The 15,618-nt window shown below is 37.7% G+C and overlaps 2 protein-coding genes and 1 long non-coding RNA gene across 3 annotated transcripts; all 3 read right to left on the bottom strand.

Annotated features, from left to right (window-relative positions):
- Nucleotides 1-1,697: 1,697 nt before the first annotated feature.
- On the bottom strand, nt 1,698-2,775 carry LOC121260113. The gene is made up of 2 exons (XM_041161962.1): nt 2,505-2,775; nt 1,698-2,410 (listed from the first exon to the last, which is right to left on the bottom strand). The coding sequence occupies exons 1-2, from the start codon at nt 2,773-2,775 to the stop codon at nt 1,698-1,700; spliced, it is 984 nt and encodes a 327-aa protein (XP_041017896.1).
- A 24-nt stretch (nt 2,776-2,799) lies between these two features.
- Nucleotides 2,800-3,441, bottom strand: LOC121260112. Its single transcript, XM_041161961.1, has one exon. The coding sequence runs from the start codon at nt 3,439-3,441 to the stop codon at nt 2,800-2,802; it is 642 nt and encodes a 213-aa protein (XP_041017895.1).
- Nucleotides 3,442-7,070: 3,629 nt separating this feature from the next.
- Nucleotides 7,071-13,117, bottom strand: LOC121259185. Its single transcript, XR_005939528.1, has 3 exons — nt 13,105-13,117; nt 7,328-7,333; nt 7,071-7,267 (listed from the first exon to the last, which is right to left on the bottom strand). It is a non-coding gene; the product is annotated as an uncharacterized LOC121259185 (long non-coding RNA).
- Between the last annotated feature and the right edge of the window lie 2,501 nt (nt 13,118-15,618).

Raw genomic sequence — 15,618 nt, 5'->3', positions numbered from 1 at the left:
AAACGGTCCACTATCACCCATATTGCATCCTGACCAGTCAGTGTCTGTGGTAGACCTGTAACAAAATCCATAGAAATATGCTCTCATTTCCATTTTGGAATCTGAAGTGGTTGCAATAACCCTGCCGGTCTCTGATGTTCTATTTTCACCTGCTGGCAGGTCAGGCATTGTGCCACAAATTTGGCAATCTCCCTCTTCATGCCATTCCACCAAAAAGACCCCTTCAAATTCTGATACATTTTTGTACTACCTAGGTGAACTGTGCAAGGGGAGCGATGCGCTTCTTCGAGGATAAGCCTTTTTATTTCATCATGGTCTGACACACAAAACCTATTTCCGAACCTTAACACTCCATCTTCAGAAACACTAAACTCAGATTTATTTCCTTTTTCTACTTCTTTTATTAATCTCGCTACCTCAGAATCTTCTTTTTGAGCAAGCTTAATTCTGTCTATCAAAGCTGGTTGAACTGTTAAACTGGCTACCAACGCTTGCTGGTCACCAGTAACAACCTCAAAAGCAACTCTCTCTAAGTCCATTATTAAGTGGGGATGAGAGGTAAGAGTAGCAACTGCTGGTCCCATTGGCTTCCTGCTAAGTGCATCAACTACAACATTAGCTTTGCCTGGATGGTAGTTAATGTTGCAGTTGTAATCCTTGATTAGTTCGAGTCATCTCCTCTGTCTCATATTCAGTTCCTTCTGAGTGAAGAAGTACTTCAAACTCTTGTGATCCGTGTAGATTTCGCACCTTTCACCATATAAATAATGTCTCTAGATTTTAAGCGCAAAGACAACAACGGCTAACTCCAAATCATGTGTGGGGTCATTTTGCTCATAAGTCTTCAATTACCGAGATGCATATGCTATTACTTTCCCATGTTGCATCAATACACACCCCAATCCCAATCGTGAAGCGTCACTGTAAACCACAAATCCTCCTCTTTCGCTAGGGACTGTCATAACTAGAGCTGTCACCAATCTCTTCTTCAATTCTTGGAAGCTTTCCTCACATTTTTCGGTCCATTCATACTTATTGTTCTTCCTGGTAAGGGCGATAAGAGGAGCCGCTATTTTTTACAAATTGTCTATAAACCGATGGTAATAACCAGCCAAACCCAAGAAACTCCTAATTTCGTGCATATTGGTTGGTTGGGTCCAGTTAACTATTGCTTCAATTTTCTCGAAGTCTACTGAAATACCATCCTTTGAGACTACATGTCCTAAAAATGCAATAGACTCAAGCCAAAACTCACACTTATTTAACTTAGCAAATAATTTCTTATCCCTGAGTGTCCCCAGTACTTGTCTCAGATGGTCTTCATGTTCAACTTTGCTCTTGGAGTAGATTAATATGTTGTCAATAAACACCATTACAAATTTATCCAAGAATTCATGAAATACTCGATTCATCAAATCTATAAATACTGCTGGGGCATTGGTTAGGCCAAAAGGCATGACCAAGAATTCATAATGGCCATACTTGGTCCTGAAAGTTGTCTTAGGCACATTCTCTGCCGTGATCTTCAATTGATGATAACCCGATATGAGATCAATCTTGGAGAATACCTGAGCACCTTGCAACTGATCAAATAAATCATCAACGCGGGGCATCGGATATTTATTTTTTATGGTCACTCGGTTCAGTTCCTTGTAGTCTATACACATTCTCATTGTCTCATCCTTCTTTTTCACAAACTAAACTGGAGCTCCCCAAGGTGACACACTGGGCCTGATGAAACCTTTGTCTAATAAGTCTTGCAACTGTTTTTTGAGCTTGGCTAACTCTGATGGTGCCATTCGATAAGGGGCTTTAGAAAGAGGTGTCGTGCCTGGGGTTAACTCAATAGCAAAGTCTACCTCCCGCTCAGGTGGCAATCTAGAAAAATATTCAGGAAAAACCTCCGGATATTCTCTCACAATAGGAATCTCTTCTAACTCCAATTCTTCCCTTGGTTCATTCGCCATGAAAGCTAAGAACCCCTGACACCCATCACGTATTAACTTGTCAACCTGAAAAGCAGAAATAACTGATGGGAGGGTACGCACTCTGGAACCCATAAATCTAAATTCCTCTCCCTCTGGAAATTTGAACACCACTTCTTTTTTAAAGCAGTCAATACTGGCATAACTGGAAGCTAACCAATCCATTCCCAAAATCACATCAAACCCAATCATAGGAAAGATTGTCAGGTTAGATGGTATTACCCTCTCGCTAAAAGTTATTAGGCACTTAAGTATAATCTTGTTGCAAGTCACTATATCACCTGCTGGGGTTGAGACCCTCAAATTGTAATTCATCTCATCAGCATCAACCGGGCAGAACTTAACATAATCCATTGAAATAAAAGAGTGGGTAGCCCCCGAGTCAAATAAAACAGAAGCCTTATTGAGAAACAGGAGGATAATTCCTGTGTTTACGTCATATAATCCATAGTGATAACAAGATAAGTAATCCTTAATTCTTAACATAAAAACTAAATAGGAAATTCATAAAGATTATACCTGTGATGACATCATTCTTGTCCTCAGCTTCTCCCGGTGTCAAAGCAAACACCCATGCCAGCACAGTCCTCCGCTGATTGTTGCCTTGGTTATTCGGCCTAAAGTTTTTAGGTGGATTGGGCCTTCCGTTGTTCTCCGCAAGCAATGGACATTCTCTAATGAAGTGTCCATCCTTACTGCATTTGAAACATGATCCCACTTCCTTTCTGCACTCCCCAGCGTGTATGCGGTTACAGAATTTACAGAGATTATTGGTATGATTTCCCTGCATCTGTCTCTGACTTGAACTGCTTCCCTAATTTCTCATCTTCCATGGCCCTTGATCTAAACTAGAGAATCCTTGTGGAGCAGCTCTCTTCCTCTGTTCTTGCAATTCAGCACCCCTCTTGAGGTTCTGCTCAACTAGCATTGACTTGTGCACTAATTCTGAAAAATTCTGAATTTGTAGGACCATCACTAGTTCATAAATCCTGTAGTTCAAACCTTCCTCAAACTTCTTGGTCTTTCTTTCCTCATCAGGAATCAAGTATGCGGCGAAGCGTGATAATTCTGCAAACCTTGCAGCATACTGGCGCACAGTCATGGTCTCTTGCACCAAGTTGGTGAACTCTCGAGCTCTAGCTTCCCTATCCGCTTTAGGGAAAAATTGGTCAAAGAAATTCTGCTTGAATTGAGCCCAAACAATCACTCCAGTCCCCTCAGCTTCCCTGATGACTTTTTCAGAATTCCACCATCTCTTTGCTTCTTCAGGACACTTCAAAACACTGAATATTTCTTCAATGTCTTGTATCCAATCCTCCGCTGCGTTCGTATCGCCTCTTCCATCAAAGATGGGAGGATGCGTTCGATTAAATTGTTCAAACGTAAACGTGCAACCCCCATCATTGTTATTTTCGTTCAAATCTTCAAGGCTTCGAACTCGACGACGAGCTGCCATCCTGAAAGCTTAAATTTGGTGAAACATTCTAAAATAAATAAATGCGAAAATACTAAGTAAATAAAAAAAAAATCAATAAAATAAATAAAATATGTGTATAAACACAAAAAAAATATATATATATATATATATCAGATAACTATTTAAGCCTGACATCACTTAATACTCACATACATCATTAGAATCTAAAACCTCAAAGTTACGAATTCAATTCCTAACATCTGCCAAATCTAAAACCTCAAATCCCATCAAAATCAATCATAAGGCTTTTAGAAACTCAAACTTAAATATCCACATGATCAACCATATAGTCCTCAAGTTCCTATACTGAAATTTTTATATCTTATGAACCCACAGATATCTAAACATCCAAGGTTTATAGTACGCAGAATTCTAACTTGTCTCTGATACCAACTGTAACGTCCCAACCTCGAGGGTCCGAAGAGTTAACTTATATAACCTGTTAATCAACTCCAACCATGCTAATATATTTCCAAAACCAAGAATATATCCTTCCAAATATTCAAATCAAACGTAAATAGTTCAAATTAATAAACCATACATATTCACATATCAAATCCTCAATATAACAACCCAAATAAAATATCAACTTTTCTTTATGTCTCAAATAACAAACTAGAATAAAATAAAATTGACATAAGTCTCTATAAACAGTCTAAATCCATTGAAATCAACTTAATAAATAAATAACATCCAACAGCAACACTAATACCGCGAGATACCCAAAACTATTCACAGCTAATCTTGTCAACAAACTCTAATACTGATCCTCAGCTGAACCATCAATGTCATCTAAAAATATTATGAATATTAAGGGGTGAGTCATCAACAACTCAGCAAGCAGAGATCATATACTAGCATGTAAACGTGAGCATTTATAACGTTTGATATGTAGAACAAAATATTTTCTTTCAGAATGTAGGAACAACATATTTTACTTTCAAAATACATAAACCAAAACTTGGTGCAAAATGTCAGAGCGAAATTTTCAGAAAGATAAACTCATTCCCAAAAATAAAATCCATTGGCATATCCAAACTGAAACATTATAATCATATCACCTCATAGCATCACATTGGGACAAATACCATGTTTAACCCCTGTGGTAGGGTTATAAACCACCATTATACCCGTGGCTGGGCCGTATACCATGTTTCACCCCCGTGGTAAGGTTATAAACCACCATTATACCTGTGGCTGGGCAATATTCCATGTTTCACCTCCGTGGTAGGGTTATAAACCACCATTATACCTGTGGCTGGGCCTTAACAGAAACAGAATGGAACATCATCGGAATCAGATCGCATTCATATACAGAATCAGAACTTCATGCCAAGGTTTTTAGATGACACATCATATCAAAACAAAGTATTGAATAGCTTCAGATCATTTCCCATGTTCGAAATAAACAGAATCAAAACATTTTCATTTATTCATAACAAAAACTTTTAGATTTTCATATTCGCTCTTTTGCATAGTTTAGAAACAAAATGTACAAAATTGGCTCATGTCTACACCAATCATGACAGAAAATACATTCTCTTATATAGAATTATGCATATGCAGAATAAACATCTGAGGTCATTTTTAGATTTCTTTTCAAAAATAAAAATGCTTATTTCAAAGACAACTTCATTTCATTTTTTTTATGCAAAACTAGTACATGAACACCGCTTACCTGACTTCCGTGTACAAAATATGCTTTGGATCTATCCTCTAACAGTATCACAACCTAAAACAATAAACGTATACCACATAATTAATAATCCAAACAGGTATACTACTAAGCTCAATTAATAATAAAAAACTTAAACCAGCCAAATATTAATCTAAAATTCCCTATAAGGTAAGTCTGGACAGCCCACTTCAAACCGTCAATATTTTCACTCTAGCACCACTAAGTAATTTCCACCCATCCGCCACTTAACCCAACCCGAACAACCTAAAAATAACCCAAAAATTAACACTAAATAGTCCCAATTACTAGTCCAAAAAGTCTCACAAAATCGTTCGAATAATCATATTCCTCAACTTCAAGACTTCCAACATGTGCAACCACAATTCAACAGATAGAACACAAAACACCATAAATTTACATAGGTAATACGATGTAACAAGCTTACTGCAGTAGACCAACACTACAACCATATCAACAACACTTTATCCACATTTCAAAAACTAACCATGTAATACCCAAATACTACCAAAGACTTCGGACCACTGCAAATGGATGCAACCCACTGAAGTCTACGTCCAAAGTTCACAGAAATCTCTAGTGAAAGAGAAAAGTGTTTCTGCACAAAGGGGAAAAATTGAGTGGTCTAAAAGTGTACAGGACGAGTTCAAACGGAGAGGAGATATGCATGAAAATTAAACAGAGGGTAAGATAAAAATAATGAGATTGAAATCGGATGGTGGGAGAAGAGATTTTACCACGGCTAGCACTTCCGATGCGAGGCTCGGCAGCAACACTAGGATCTAGAGACTCACAAGCCGGCTGTACAGAACAATCACCAACAAACAGTCACGAAGCAGTCGGAGAGGCAAAGAGAAACAGAGGAAGCGAGAGAGAGATGACTCACCGTCGTGGAACCCAGTCAGCGGCGACGAGTTTTTGAGGACACACGGAGAGAAGAAAAGAAACGCAGCTCCCGCAAGGATGAACCAATATATGAGTAAGAGGGAGAAAATCAGAGTGATTAAGGAGTGGTGAGGGAAATCTTCAAATCAGGAACCGAGAACAACTGCAGGAACGTGGGGGAGAGGTTGGAATCAGAAGAGAGAAGAAATCGAGAGTGAACTGGGATGGAAAACCGTCTGGGAAGAGAAAAGAAAAGAAAATCACAAAGGGAAGAAGAAGACGACTCGCCAAAACGACATTGTAACACCCGGGCCAGCCAAACCACTTTACAAAATTTTTGAGTTATAATTCTGAAAAAAAAAAAATCGTTTGGGATTACGAGTAAAATTTTTTTTAGAAAAGAGTTTGAACCTAAGATATTTTTGGCAGTATATAATTTTTATATAGGTTTGATAATTAGGTTTTGAATTCTTTAATGGATCAAGGGGATGTTCATCGGAAAATTTATGGGATAATTATATTTATTTTTAGGTTGATTAAAGACCCAAAAACTTAAGGTAAAAACCTGCAATAATCTCATACATGGGCCAAGTATTGTTTTTTTTTTAGACTTAAGAGCCCAGCCCAGCCCTTGGAAGCGTTGTCCAATTTCACGTCGCACGGTGTCAAACCGTTTCCATTTTCATGCACGTCCATCCCTTCCTCTTCTTTAGGTTTTCTTTTTCTGTTTCCACTTATAGCTCTTATATATAGGTTAAACATTCTCAACCCTAGTTCACGTGCCGCTGCCCTCTCTTCACGCTCTCAGCCGTCCATTTTAAGCTGAGACCTCCACTCATGCCGCTTCACCACCTCCAAGTAGCCACAACCCAGCCACTGCAACTCCACGCATGGAAGCTCCAGCCCTCCCTTTTCCCGTCGTCGCTGGCCATAAAACTGCAAGCCTTGGTGGCGTTCAGCAGCTCCGCCACTTCCACAGCCAAACCGACGTGTAGCCACTTCCCCGAACTCAGTCCACGCCCGAAACCTCAGCCTTGTAGCCGCCTCCCAACGCCTCTGTCGCCTCCATTAGAAGCCCCGAAATCCTCTGTTTTAGTTGTCTAAAACAGAGCAGCGTCCAAGCTGCTGCAGTCACGCTCCATCGAGAGCTCCACCGCGCCGTGCCCACACAGAAATTGCCGGCGAGGACCTTCCATCACCCCAGTCCGCCGCACGCCGCCTCAGCTCCCCGGTAAGCTCACCATTTCTAGTTGGTTGGTTCTTCCCACTCGGTATCTACCTCACTTTTCCCTCACCGTGTGCCTCTCTCACTCGTCTCCCTCTCATGCTCTCGCAGCCAGTGATCAAGCGCCGCCCCCCTTTCGCTGTAGCCAACCACCAGCTCCACGCCGTCGTGCCCCCACCTCTCCGTAAGCATTTCGGCAGCACTGTGTGGGGTTTTTCTTTTCTCGCATACATATATATATATATGTGAATGTATACGTAACTTACGTTAACTTAATAGTGGGAAATATTATTGCCTTTTTATGTTATGTTTAGGGTGTTAGCTTAATTAAGTTTATGTTATGTACTTTGGATTTGAAATCCTGAGTATATTGTGTGGGTTGTAAAGTATGTTTTATTTAGGCGGAGACGTGTGGATTTATTTTGTTAAGTGGCTATTTTTTTCAAGGGGCTAATATTTTATTGGAATGGTTAGTAAGTAGACTGATAAGTAACACTTGAAAGAATATTTTAAAAATATTCTTTTAAAATATCTTTTTAAAAAAGATATTTTTGTTTTATCATTATTTAAATAAAAGTATGAGTTTCTACTTATAATAATTTTGTTATAGTTATGTTATTTTGCATTATAAATTGTAGTAAGATCTCTATCGTAAATAAGTTAGAATTAAATGTTTTAGTCGAAGTTGGATATTGATGAGTTTAGAAAGTGATGTTAGTATTTTAAGAATAATGAGAATTTTGGGTTTGAGGAATTAAAAATGGATTATTTTAGAAGTTGTAGGCTTGAATATCGGAATACGAGATTGATTGGAAATTTATGAAAATTTATGTGATTATCTTATAGGTGACGATTAATTTTTGTTCGGTATTGTTGATGAAATTTTCAAAAGCTAAGAAGTCCAGGTAAGCGGAGTTCCTATGCTAGATTTGCATAAAAATAAAATGGACTGAGGTTGATTTTTTTTGAAAATAAACATGTTTTGTTATGAAAATATATTTGAACTACCTCAGTTATTTGTTCTGCATTACTCATGAGATTCTGTTTAAGAATAAAGTATTTTCTGGCATGACTGGTGTAGACATGAGCTATTTTGCATTTTGCTTCTAAACTCCGAAAAAGAGAGCGAATATGAAAGTTTGTGCATAAAATGATATGATATGATTTCTGAAAACTTTGTTCTATTCTGAAGATGTTCTGTACTCTGATATGATATGATTTCTGAAAACTCTGTTATGTTCTGAAAATGTTCTGTACTCTGATATGATGAAATTTCTAAAAGCTTTTGGCATGACATTCTGAATCGGGATGTGGTATGTGGATGGTGACCTATTTGACCTACCACGGGTGCTAATAGTGGCTTCTGTTTGAGTTGGTACCAACTGTTCTGTTTCTGGTGCACCCACTTTGGAAACAAAGTGGTTTTCTAGTGGTCTTTTCTGTGTGCACACTCGGGGCTCCGAGAATAAATAAGGGGAAGATTCACATTCTGTTTCTGCTCGGTTAGCTACCGGGGTTTGCACAACCCTACCACGGGGGTTAAACATTGCCTCTGATGCGATATGATGCTCTGGAACGATGGTGGTCAGTTATGCTATGCCAAAATAATTTGAATAAGAATATTTTTGAACTTTCGCTCTGATATTTTTATAACATGTTCTGACTCTGCATTCTGAAAATAAAGTGTTTTGCTCTGCATTCTGAAATCTGTAAATGCTCATGTTTGCATACTAGTATATGTCTCTGCTTACTGAGTTGTTGATAACTCACCTCTTATCTCCATAATGTGTTTCAGATAATTTTGACGCAACAACTGAGAATCAGGAATAGAGAGTACTTGCAAGTTTTGTGGATCATAGAAGACTAAGTGCCTTAGGGTACAATGACTTTTGGAGAGTCTTTTGGTAGCGTTGATATTTTATGTGACTTTGGTATGTTGAGTAATGAATATTTCTAGTCTTTGTGGAAAAGTTTATGTATATCAATGAGACACCACTGATGTGCCCTTATGTAGGAACATGGATATTTGTGTTGAACGAATAGGTTAATATGTTATGGAGACTCTGGTTTATTTTAAAAGTATTATTTGGAAATGATTTTTAGGTGATATGAGTTAACTCTCCGGACCCTCGGGGTCGGGGCGTTACAGACGTCGTCTCGTTTGGGGTCTTCCGGGCTGGGTTTCAATTGTACCTGGGCTTAGAGCCCAAGTGTTACATTTATTCCCTTTCTCCACTTCTTCTAACAGTATTGCTAACCCCGATTCTTATTTCTAGGCGACCTTAATTCTTTCTATTGCAATCATAATCCTTGATCAGTTCAAGTCATCTCCTCTGCCTCATATTTAATTCATTTTAAGGAAGAAATACTTCAAACTCTTGTGATCTATGTAGATTTCACACTTTTTCCCATATAAATAATGCCTCCAAATCTTAAGTACAAATATAACAACCGCTATCTCCAGATCATGTGTGGGGTAATTTTGCTCATATGCTTTCAATTTTCGGGAAGTGTATGCTATAACCTTCCCGTGTTGCATCAATACACACCCCAAACCCAACCTTAAAGCGTCACTGTAAACCACAAATCCTCCTCTTTCATTGGGGACTGTCAGAATTGGAGCTGCCACCAATTTCTTCTTCAATTCATGGAAGGTTTCCTCACACTTTGTAGTCCACTCAAACTTATTATTCTTACTGGTAAGAGTGGTAAGATGAGCTTCTATTTTTGAGAAACTGTCAATAAATTGACGTTAATATCCAGCCAATCCCAAGAAACTCCTAACTTCATGCACATTGGTTGGTCGTGACTAATTAACCATTGCTTCAACTTTCCTAGGATCTACCGAGATACCATCCTTTGATACTACATGTCCCAAAAATGAAATGGATTCAAGCCAAAATTCACACTTCTTCAACTTAGCAAATAATTTCTTATTCCTGAGTGTTCCAAGTACCTGTCTCAAATGCTTGTCATGTTCAGTTTTGTTCTTGGAGTATATCAATATGTCGTCAATGAACACTATCACAAATTTATCCAAGAATTCATGAAATACCCGATTCATCAAATCCATAAATACGGCTGGGGTGTTAGTTAGGCCAAAAGACATGACCAATAATTCATAATGACCATACTTGATTTTGAATGTTGTCTTAGGCACATCCTTTACCTTGATTTTCAATTGATGATACCCCAATCTAAGATTAATCTTAGAAAACACTTAAGCACCTTGCAACTGATCAAATAAATCCTCTATGTGGGGCAGTAGATATTTATTATTTATGGTTACTCGGTTAAGCTTTCTGTAATCAATACACATTTTTATCGATCCACCATTCTTTTCACAAACAAGACTAGAGCTCTCCAATGTGACACACTAGGCCTAATGAAACCCTTGTTTAATAAATCTTGCAACTATTCTTTGAGTTTTGCTAACTAAGATGGCGCCATATGGTAAGGAGCCTTGGAAAGAAGTGCCGTGCCTGAGGTTAGTTTAATGGCAAACTCCACTTCTCAATCCAGTGGTAACCCACACAAATTTTTAGGAAATACCTCTGGGATATTCATTCACTATGTGAATATCATCTAGCTCTAATTCTTGCTTTGGTTCATCCGCCACATAGGCCAGGTATCCCTGACACCCATCACATATTAACTTGCCAACTTGGACAACATATATAATTGGTGGAAGGTCACTCACTCTGGATCCCATAAACTGAAACTCCTCTCCGTTCGGAGGTTTAAACACCACCTCCTTCTTAAAACAGTCAATACTGGCATAACTGGAAGCTAACCAATCCTTTCCTAGGCAAACCCAATCATAAGGAAAACTATCAAGTTAGGTGGCATTTCTCTCCCACTAATTGTTACTGGACACCCATGCATAATCTTATTGCAGGTCACTGAATCTCTCATTGGGGTCGAGACTATTAAATTGTAATCCATCCTTTCAGCTTCAACACGACAAAACTTGGCATAATCCATTGAAATAAACGAGCGGGTAGCCCTAAAGTCAAACAAAACAATAACTTTATTAAGAAAAGAGGAAGAATTCCTATGATTACCTCAATATAATCCATAGAGATAAATAAATGAGTAGTCCTAAATTTTAACAAAATCGGACTCATTGAATAAATAGAGAGAATATACCAGTGATTATGTCATTCTTGTCATCCACTTCCCTAGGCGTCAATGCAAACACTCGTGCCTACACAATTCTGCGCTGGTTGTTACACTGGTTGATCACCTAGAGCTTTGAGATGTGTTAGGCTTCTTGTTGTCCTTCAAAAGCAAGGGACATTCTCTAGTGAAATGACCAACCTTACCAAACCGAAAACATGACCCTACCTCCTTTATGCACTCCCCAATGTGTGTTCAATTACAATACTTACACGGGTTATTCAGTTGATTTCCCTACATCTATCTTTGACTTGAGCTCCTCCCCTCGTTTCTCTTCTTCCATGGCCCATGCACCAAGTTGGTGAACTCTCGAACTCTAGCTTCCTTGTCTGCTTTAGGGAAGAAATGGTCAAAGAAATTATAGTTAAAGTGAGGCCAACTAACTACTTCTGTCCCCTCAACTTCCCTGATGGCTTTCTTAGAATTCCACCATCTCTTTAATTCTTCAGTCAATTTAAAAGCTGCGAACCGTATTTTCTGTTGATCTGTGCACTCCAAGACACTGAATATTTCTTCCATGTCTTGAATCCAATCCTCAGTTGTGTTTGAGTCGCCTCTTCCATCAAATGTGGGAGGATGTGTATGATTAAATTGCTCAAAAGAGCAGCCTCCCTCGTTGTTGGTATCGTCCAAATCTGCCAGATTTTGAACTCGGTGAAGAGACGTCATTCTGTAAGCTTAAACTTGGTTAAACGTGGTAAAGAAGAAACTCACAAAAAATAAGTGTATATATATAAAAATTTAAACATAGATACAAGATTAATGGGTTAAACAATTCTCTAAGCCAATATAAATGTAATTCATACTTGACCTCAAGGAAACTTACATATTTCTTAGCTTAAACCTCAGATTTCATAAAATTCGTTCGCAGAATCTAGAACGTCATATTTCATCGTACTCATTCCTAGTGCCTACAAATTTCAAAACCTTAAATATCAATAGAGTCATCTAGATAGTCCGTATTTTCTATCCATCAAATCTGAAACTAACCTCCTCATACCCACATATATCTAACCCTCATATGTTATAGTTTGTAGAACCTCAAACCTGGATCTAATAACAACCGTAACGCTCCAATGAAAGACTCAAATCACATGACCTATACTCCAAAAGGACTAGTCAATTATACAATTAGAGCTTATTGGAACCTTATAAAGAGCAAGAACTTCTCTTTTCCAAGCAATGTGATATCTCATACACTACCTACCCTTATCCTTATTATATGAAGTATCACACCGTTGCTTTGGACTTGTTTAATGAAATTTTTTCTCTAAATTATGCCATTAGGCCCTTGTGTACATAAACTTAACAGCAAAAGTCGGCCTCAGAAAAAAAGCATGAAGACTGTAGTCATCCCATTCCAACCGTCTAAACAAAGAAATAAAATATCCATATAAGAATTGTAATAGCCTAACCCCACCCAAAAGGTCCAGCCCACACATAAAGGCCCAGCCCCTTCTCTTTTTCTTTTTCTTTCCCCCCACCTCTTCCTTTCCCTTCCTGTAGGTTCTTCCCCCCTCTCTGATTCTCTCTCTCTCTCTTGACAAACCCCCTTGCCTCTCTCGCACATCCCCTCCCTCACCTCTCTCTTTACCCCCCAAATTCACTCTCTCACATCATTTTGTCCCTTTCTCTGATTCTCTCTCAATCCCCATACCTCTCTCTCTCTCTCTCTACCCCCTAGATTCACTCTCTCACATCCCTCGATCTCTTTCTATGATTCTCTCTCAATCCTCCCTATCTCTTTCTCTCTCTAAATTCCCCCTATATCTCTTATATATATATATATATCTCACTTTCACCCATATATATTATTTATTTTACTCTCTTTCTCCCTCTCTCTAAACCGTATATAATTATATATATTCTGTGTGTGTGTAACCTCCACCCACAACCACTACTCCTTGCTATTTCATCACCATCAATGGTAATATTGGATAAATTCTCATCCCTCATAAATAGTATATTTAATAAATTCTGAATAAGAGATTTGTTAAGATTTAGTGTTGTGAATTGTTGATAATATACTTAGTTGATTAAGCTGTTAGGGTGTTTTGAAGATGAATTTAATATTCAAGTGTTAGTGGTGGGTATTAGCTAGAATTAATCTATGTTTATGCCACTATTATATGGTTGAGTGTAAACATTATTTACGTTGAATTAATAAAGGGATAAAGGCTAGTGTACATGCTGTCCAGCAGTGTATTTGCAGCCCTAGAAATTGGATTTGTCAATTTTGGAGGATAATCTTTTAGAAAAAGTCTAAATTCATATTATTAAGGATTGTGTGAAATTTTAAAGTTAAGTGAGATCATGTTATAATGGCCTTGAAATAGGTTCCGAGTGATTGTTGGTAAAGGAATATCGTGACTATTTTGACTAGAAGTGAGGTAAGTGGCTCTTTAATGAGTTTTTAATATAAAAAAAAAATTGTTGGTTTTGTTTGGAATGGTGCACTTGAGTATTATATTTCAAACTTGTGTAAATTTTGGATTTGTGCACATTCTTATTCTATTTTGACTCTACTTGTGGGAGTTGTGCAAATTTTGTAATGGTTGGAATGTTTGAGAAGTGCTATGTGCTTATTAAATTTGAAAGTTAAATGTGAGCATGCTATTTATTCTTGAGCTCATAATATGAGGTTTTTGTGACATGTTTGACGTCCCTCGTGGCTTGATGTCTTCATAGCATGATATCTTTGTGGTATATTGATGCCCTCGTGGCATGATGTTTTCGTGGCATGATATTTTGTGGTATATTGGTGATTTCCCTATTATCATGTGGTCATGAATATGATATTTGGCTTAATATGTTGGTTGAGATATAATTGTATTGCTCACATTATTAAAAATTTATTCACTCTCTTATAGTTAAGAGAATTGCCAACTCCCACATCTAATTAAATTGCTACTTACTGAGCACGTGACAACTCACCATATCATTTCACATAATTTTCAAAGTTGTAGAAAATTCATTCATTCAAAATGATAGCTTTTGAGTTAAAGATTCTAGAGTGGACTTGGTTTAGTCACTTGAGGTTAGAAGTTTTAGGGATTGATGGTTTTGTTGCTTGAAGATGGTTTTGATTGTATGGAGAGTTTTCTTATGGTCATATTTTAGTTATTTTACAATTTTTATTGGAGAATCTGTATTATAATTATTTAGAATTTAATGGCTCTAGCCAAACTTATGAGTTGTGAGTAGTTTAGAGGTTGTGTATTTGAAATATATTTGTAAACAAGAAAAAAGTTTTGAAAATATAGGCAGAATTCTGTCCGTTTATGGTTTTGGATTTGAGGCGTTACAAGAATTAGTTAACTTCAGTCATTTAATTCCACCCATCTCAACAAAGCAACAAAACATCTATATAAGATTCATAGAAAACCAAATCTGGTCCTCCTTCACTAATCATTAGACCTCTAATCCATATTCTTTTCAAGCTGTGACTACAACAACTAGCTTTTATGGACTAAGAATAACGAAAATACAAGTAGACAAGAATAAAGGAAAATTTTCTACAATCGAAGAAGCTTTACCAATCATCAAATTCAAAGGTGGTCCTTCCTAATCAAATTCAAAGGGAGAGTCGAGAGTGAGAGAAGTCAGAGAGATGAGAGAGAGAGAGAGAGAGAGAGAGAGATGGGATGCATGAGAGGCCAAGCGAGAGAAGTCTAAGAGATGAGAGAGAGAGAGAGAAATGAGATAATTGGGCCGAATGGAGGCCGGAGGGAGAGTCAAGATCGAGAGGTCTGAGAGATGAGAGAGAGATGGCGTGAAGGTGAGCTAGAGAAATGAAGAAGAGGAAAGGGATGGAGAGGACTCGGTTTATGGCTTCATCTTATCCAAAACGACGATGTTTTTATTATTATTTTCTAATACATATTAATAATACGATACTATTTAGCTTAAGTAAATTAAATGTCATCGTTTTATATCAGAATAGAATAAAATATATATATATATATATAAATATATATAATTGGTCGATTCAATTCCGGTTTGAACCGAGTTCAAGAAATCAATGAACTGACTGACGTCGGTTTCCTCCACTTTGGACAACTGACCAACTAGTTTTCCACCAGTTTCAGTCAATTTTAGTCGGTTGTGGTCGATTTATACTATTCACTTCTAGCCTTTATGACGTATCTTTGGGAAATTTAGTCCCACATTA

Source organism: Juglans microcarpa x Juglans regia, chromosome 4D, assembly GCF_004785595.1.
Source record: "Juglans microcarpa x Juglans regia isolate MS1-56 chromosome 4D, Jm3101_v1.0, whole genome shotgun sequence".
Lineage (NCBI taxonomy): Eukaryota > Viridiplantae > Streptophyta > Magnoliopsida > Fagales > Juglandaceae > Juglans > Juglans microcarpa x Juglans regia.
Note: the sequence above shows the minus strand (reverse complement) of the source record. Positions and strands in the feature narration are given on the sequence as shown.

Bases quoted from the DNA above. Each gene is read 5' to 3' on its own strand.
- LOC121260112 (XM_041161961.1), bottom strand. From the start codon at position 3,441: ATGGCAGCTCGTCGTCGAGTTCGAAGCCTTGAAGATTTGAACGAAAAT.
- LOC121260113 (XM_041161962.1), bottom strand. From the start codon at position 2,775: ATGCAGGGAAATCATACCAATAATCTCTGTAAATTCTGTAACCGCATA. The intron at 2,411-2,504 runs GTATAATCTTTA...ACGTAAACACAG, and splicing joins CAAGAATGATGTCATCACAG to GAATTATCCTCCTGTTTCTC.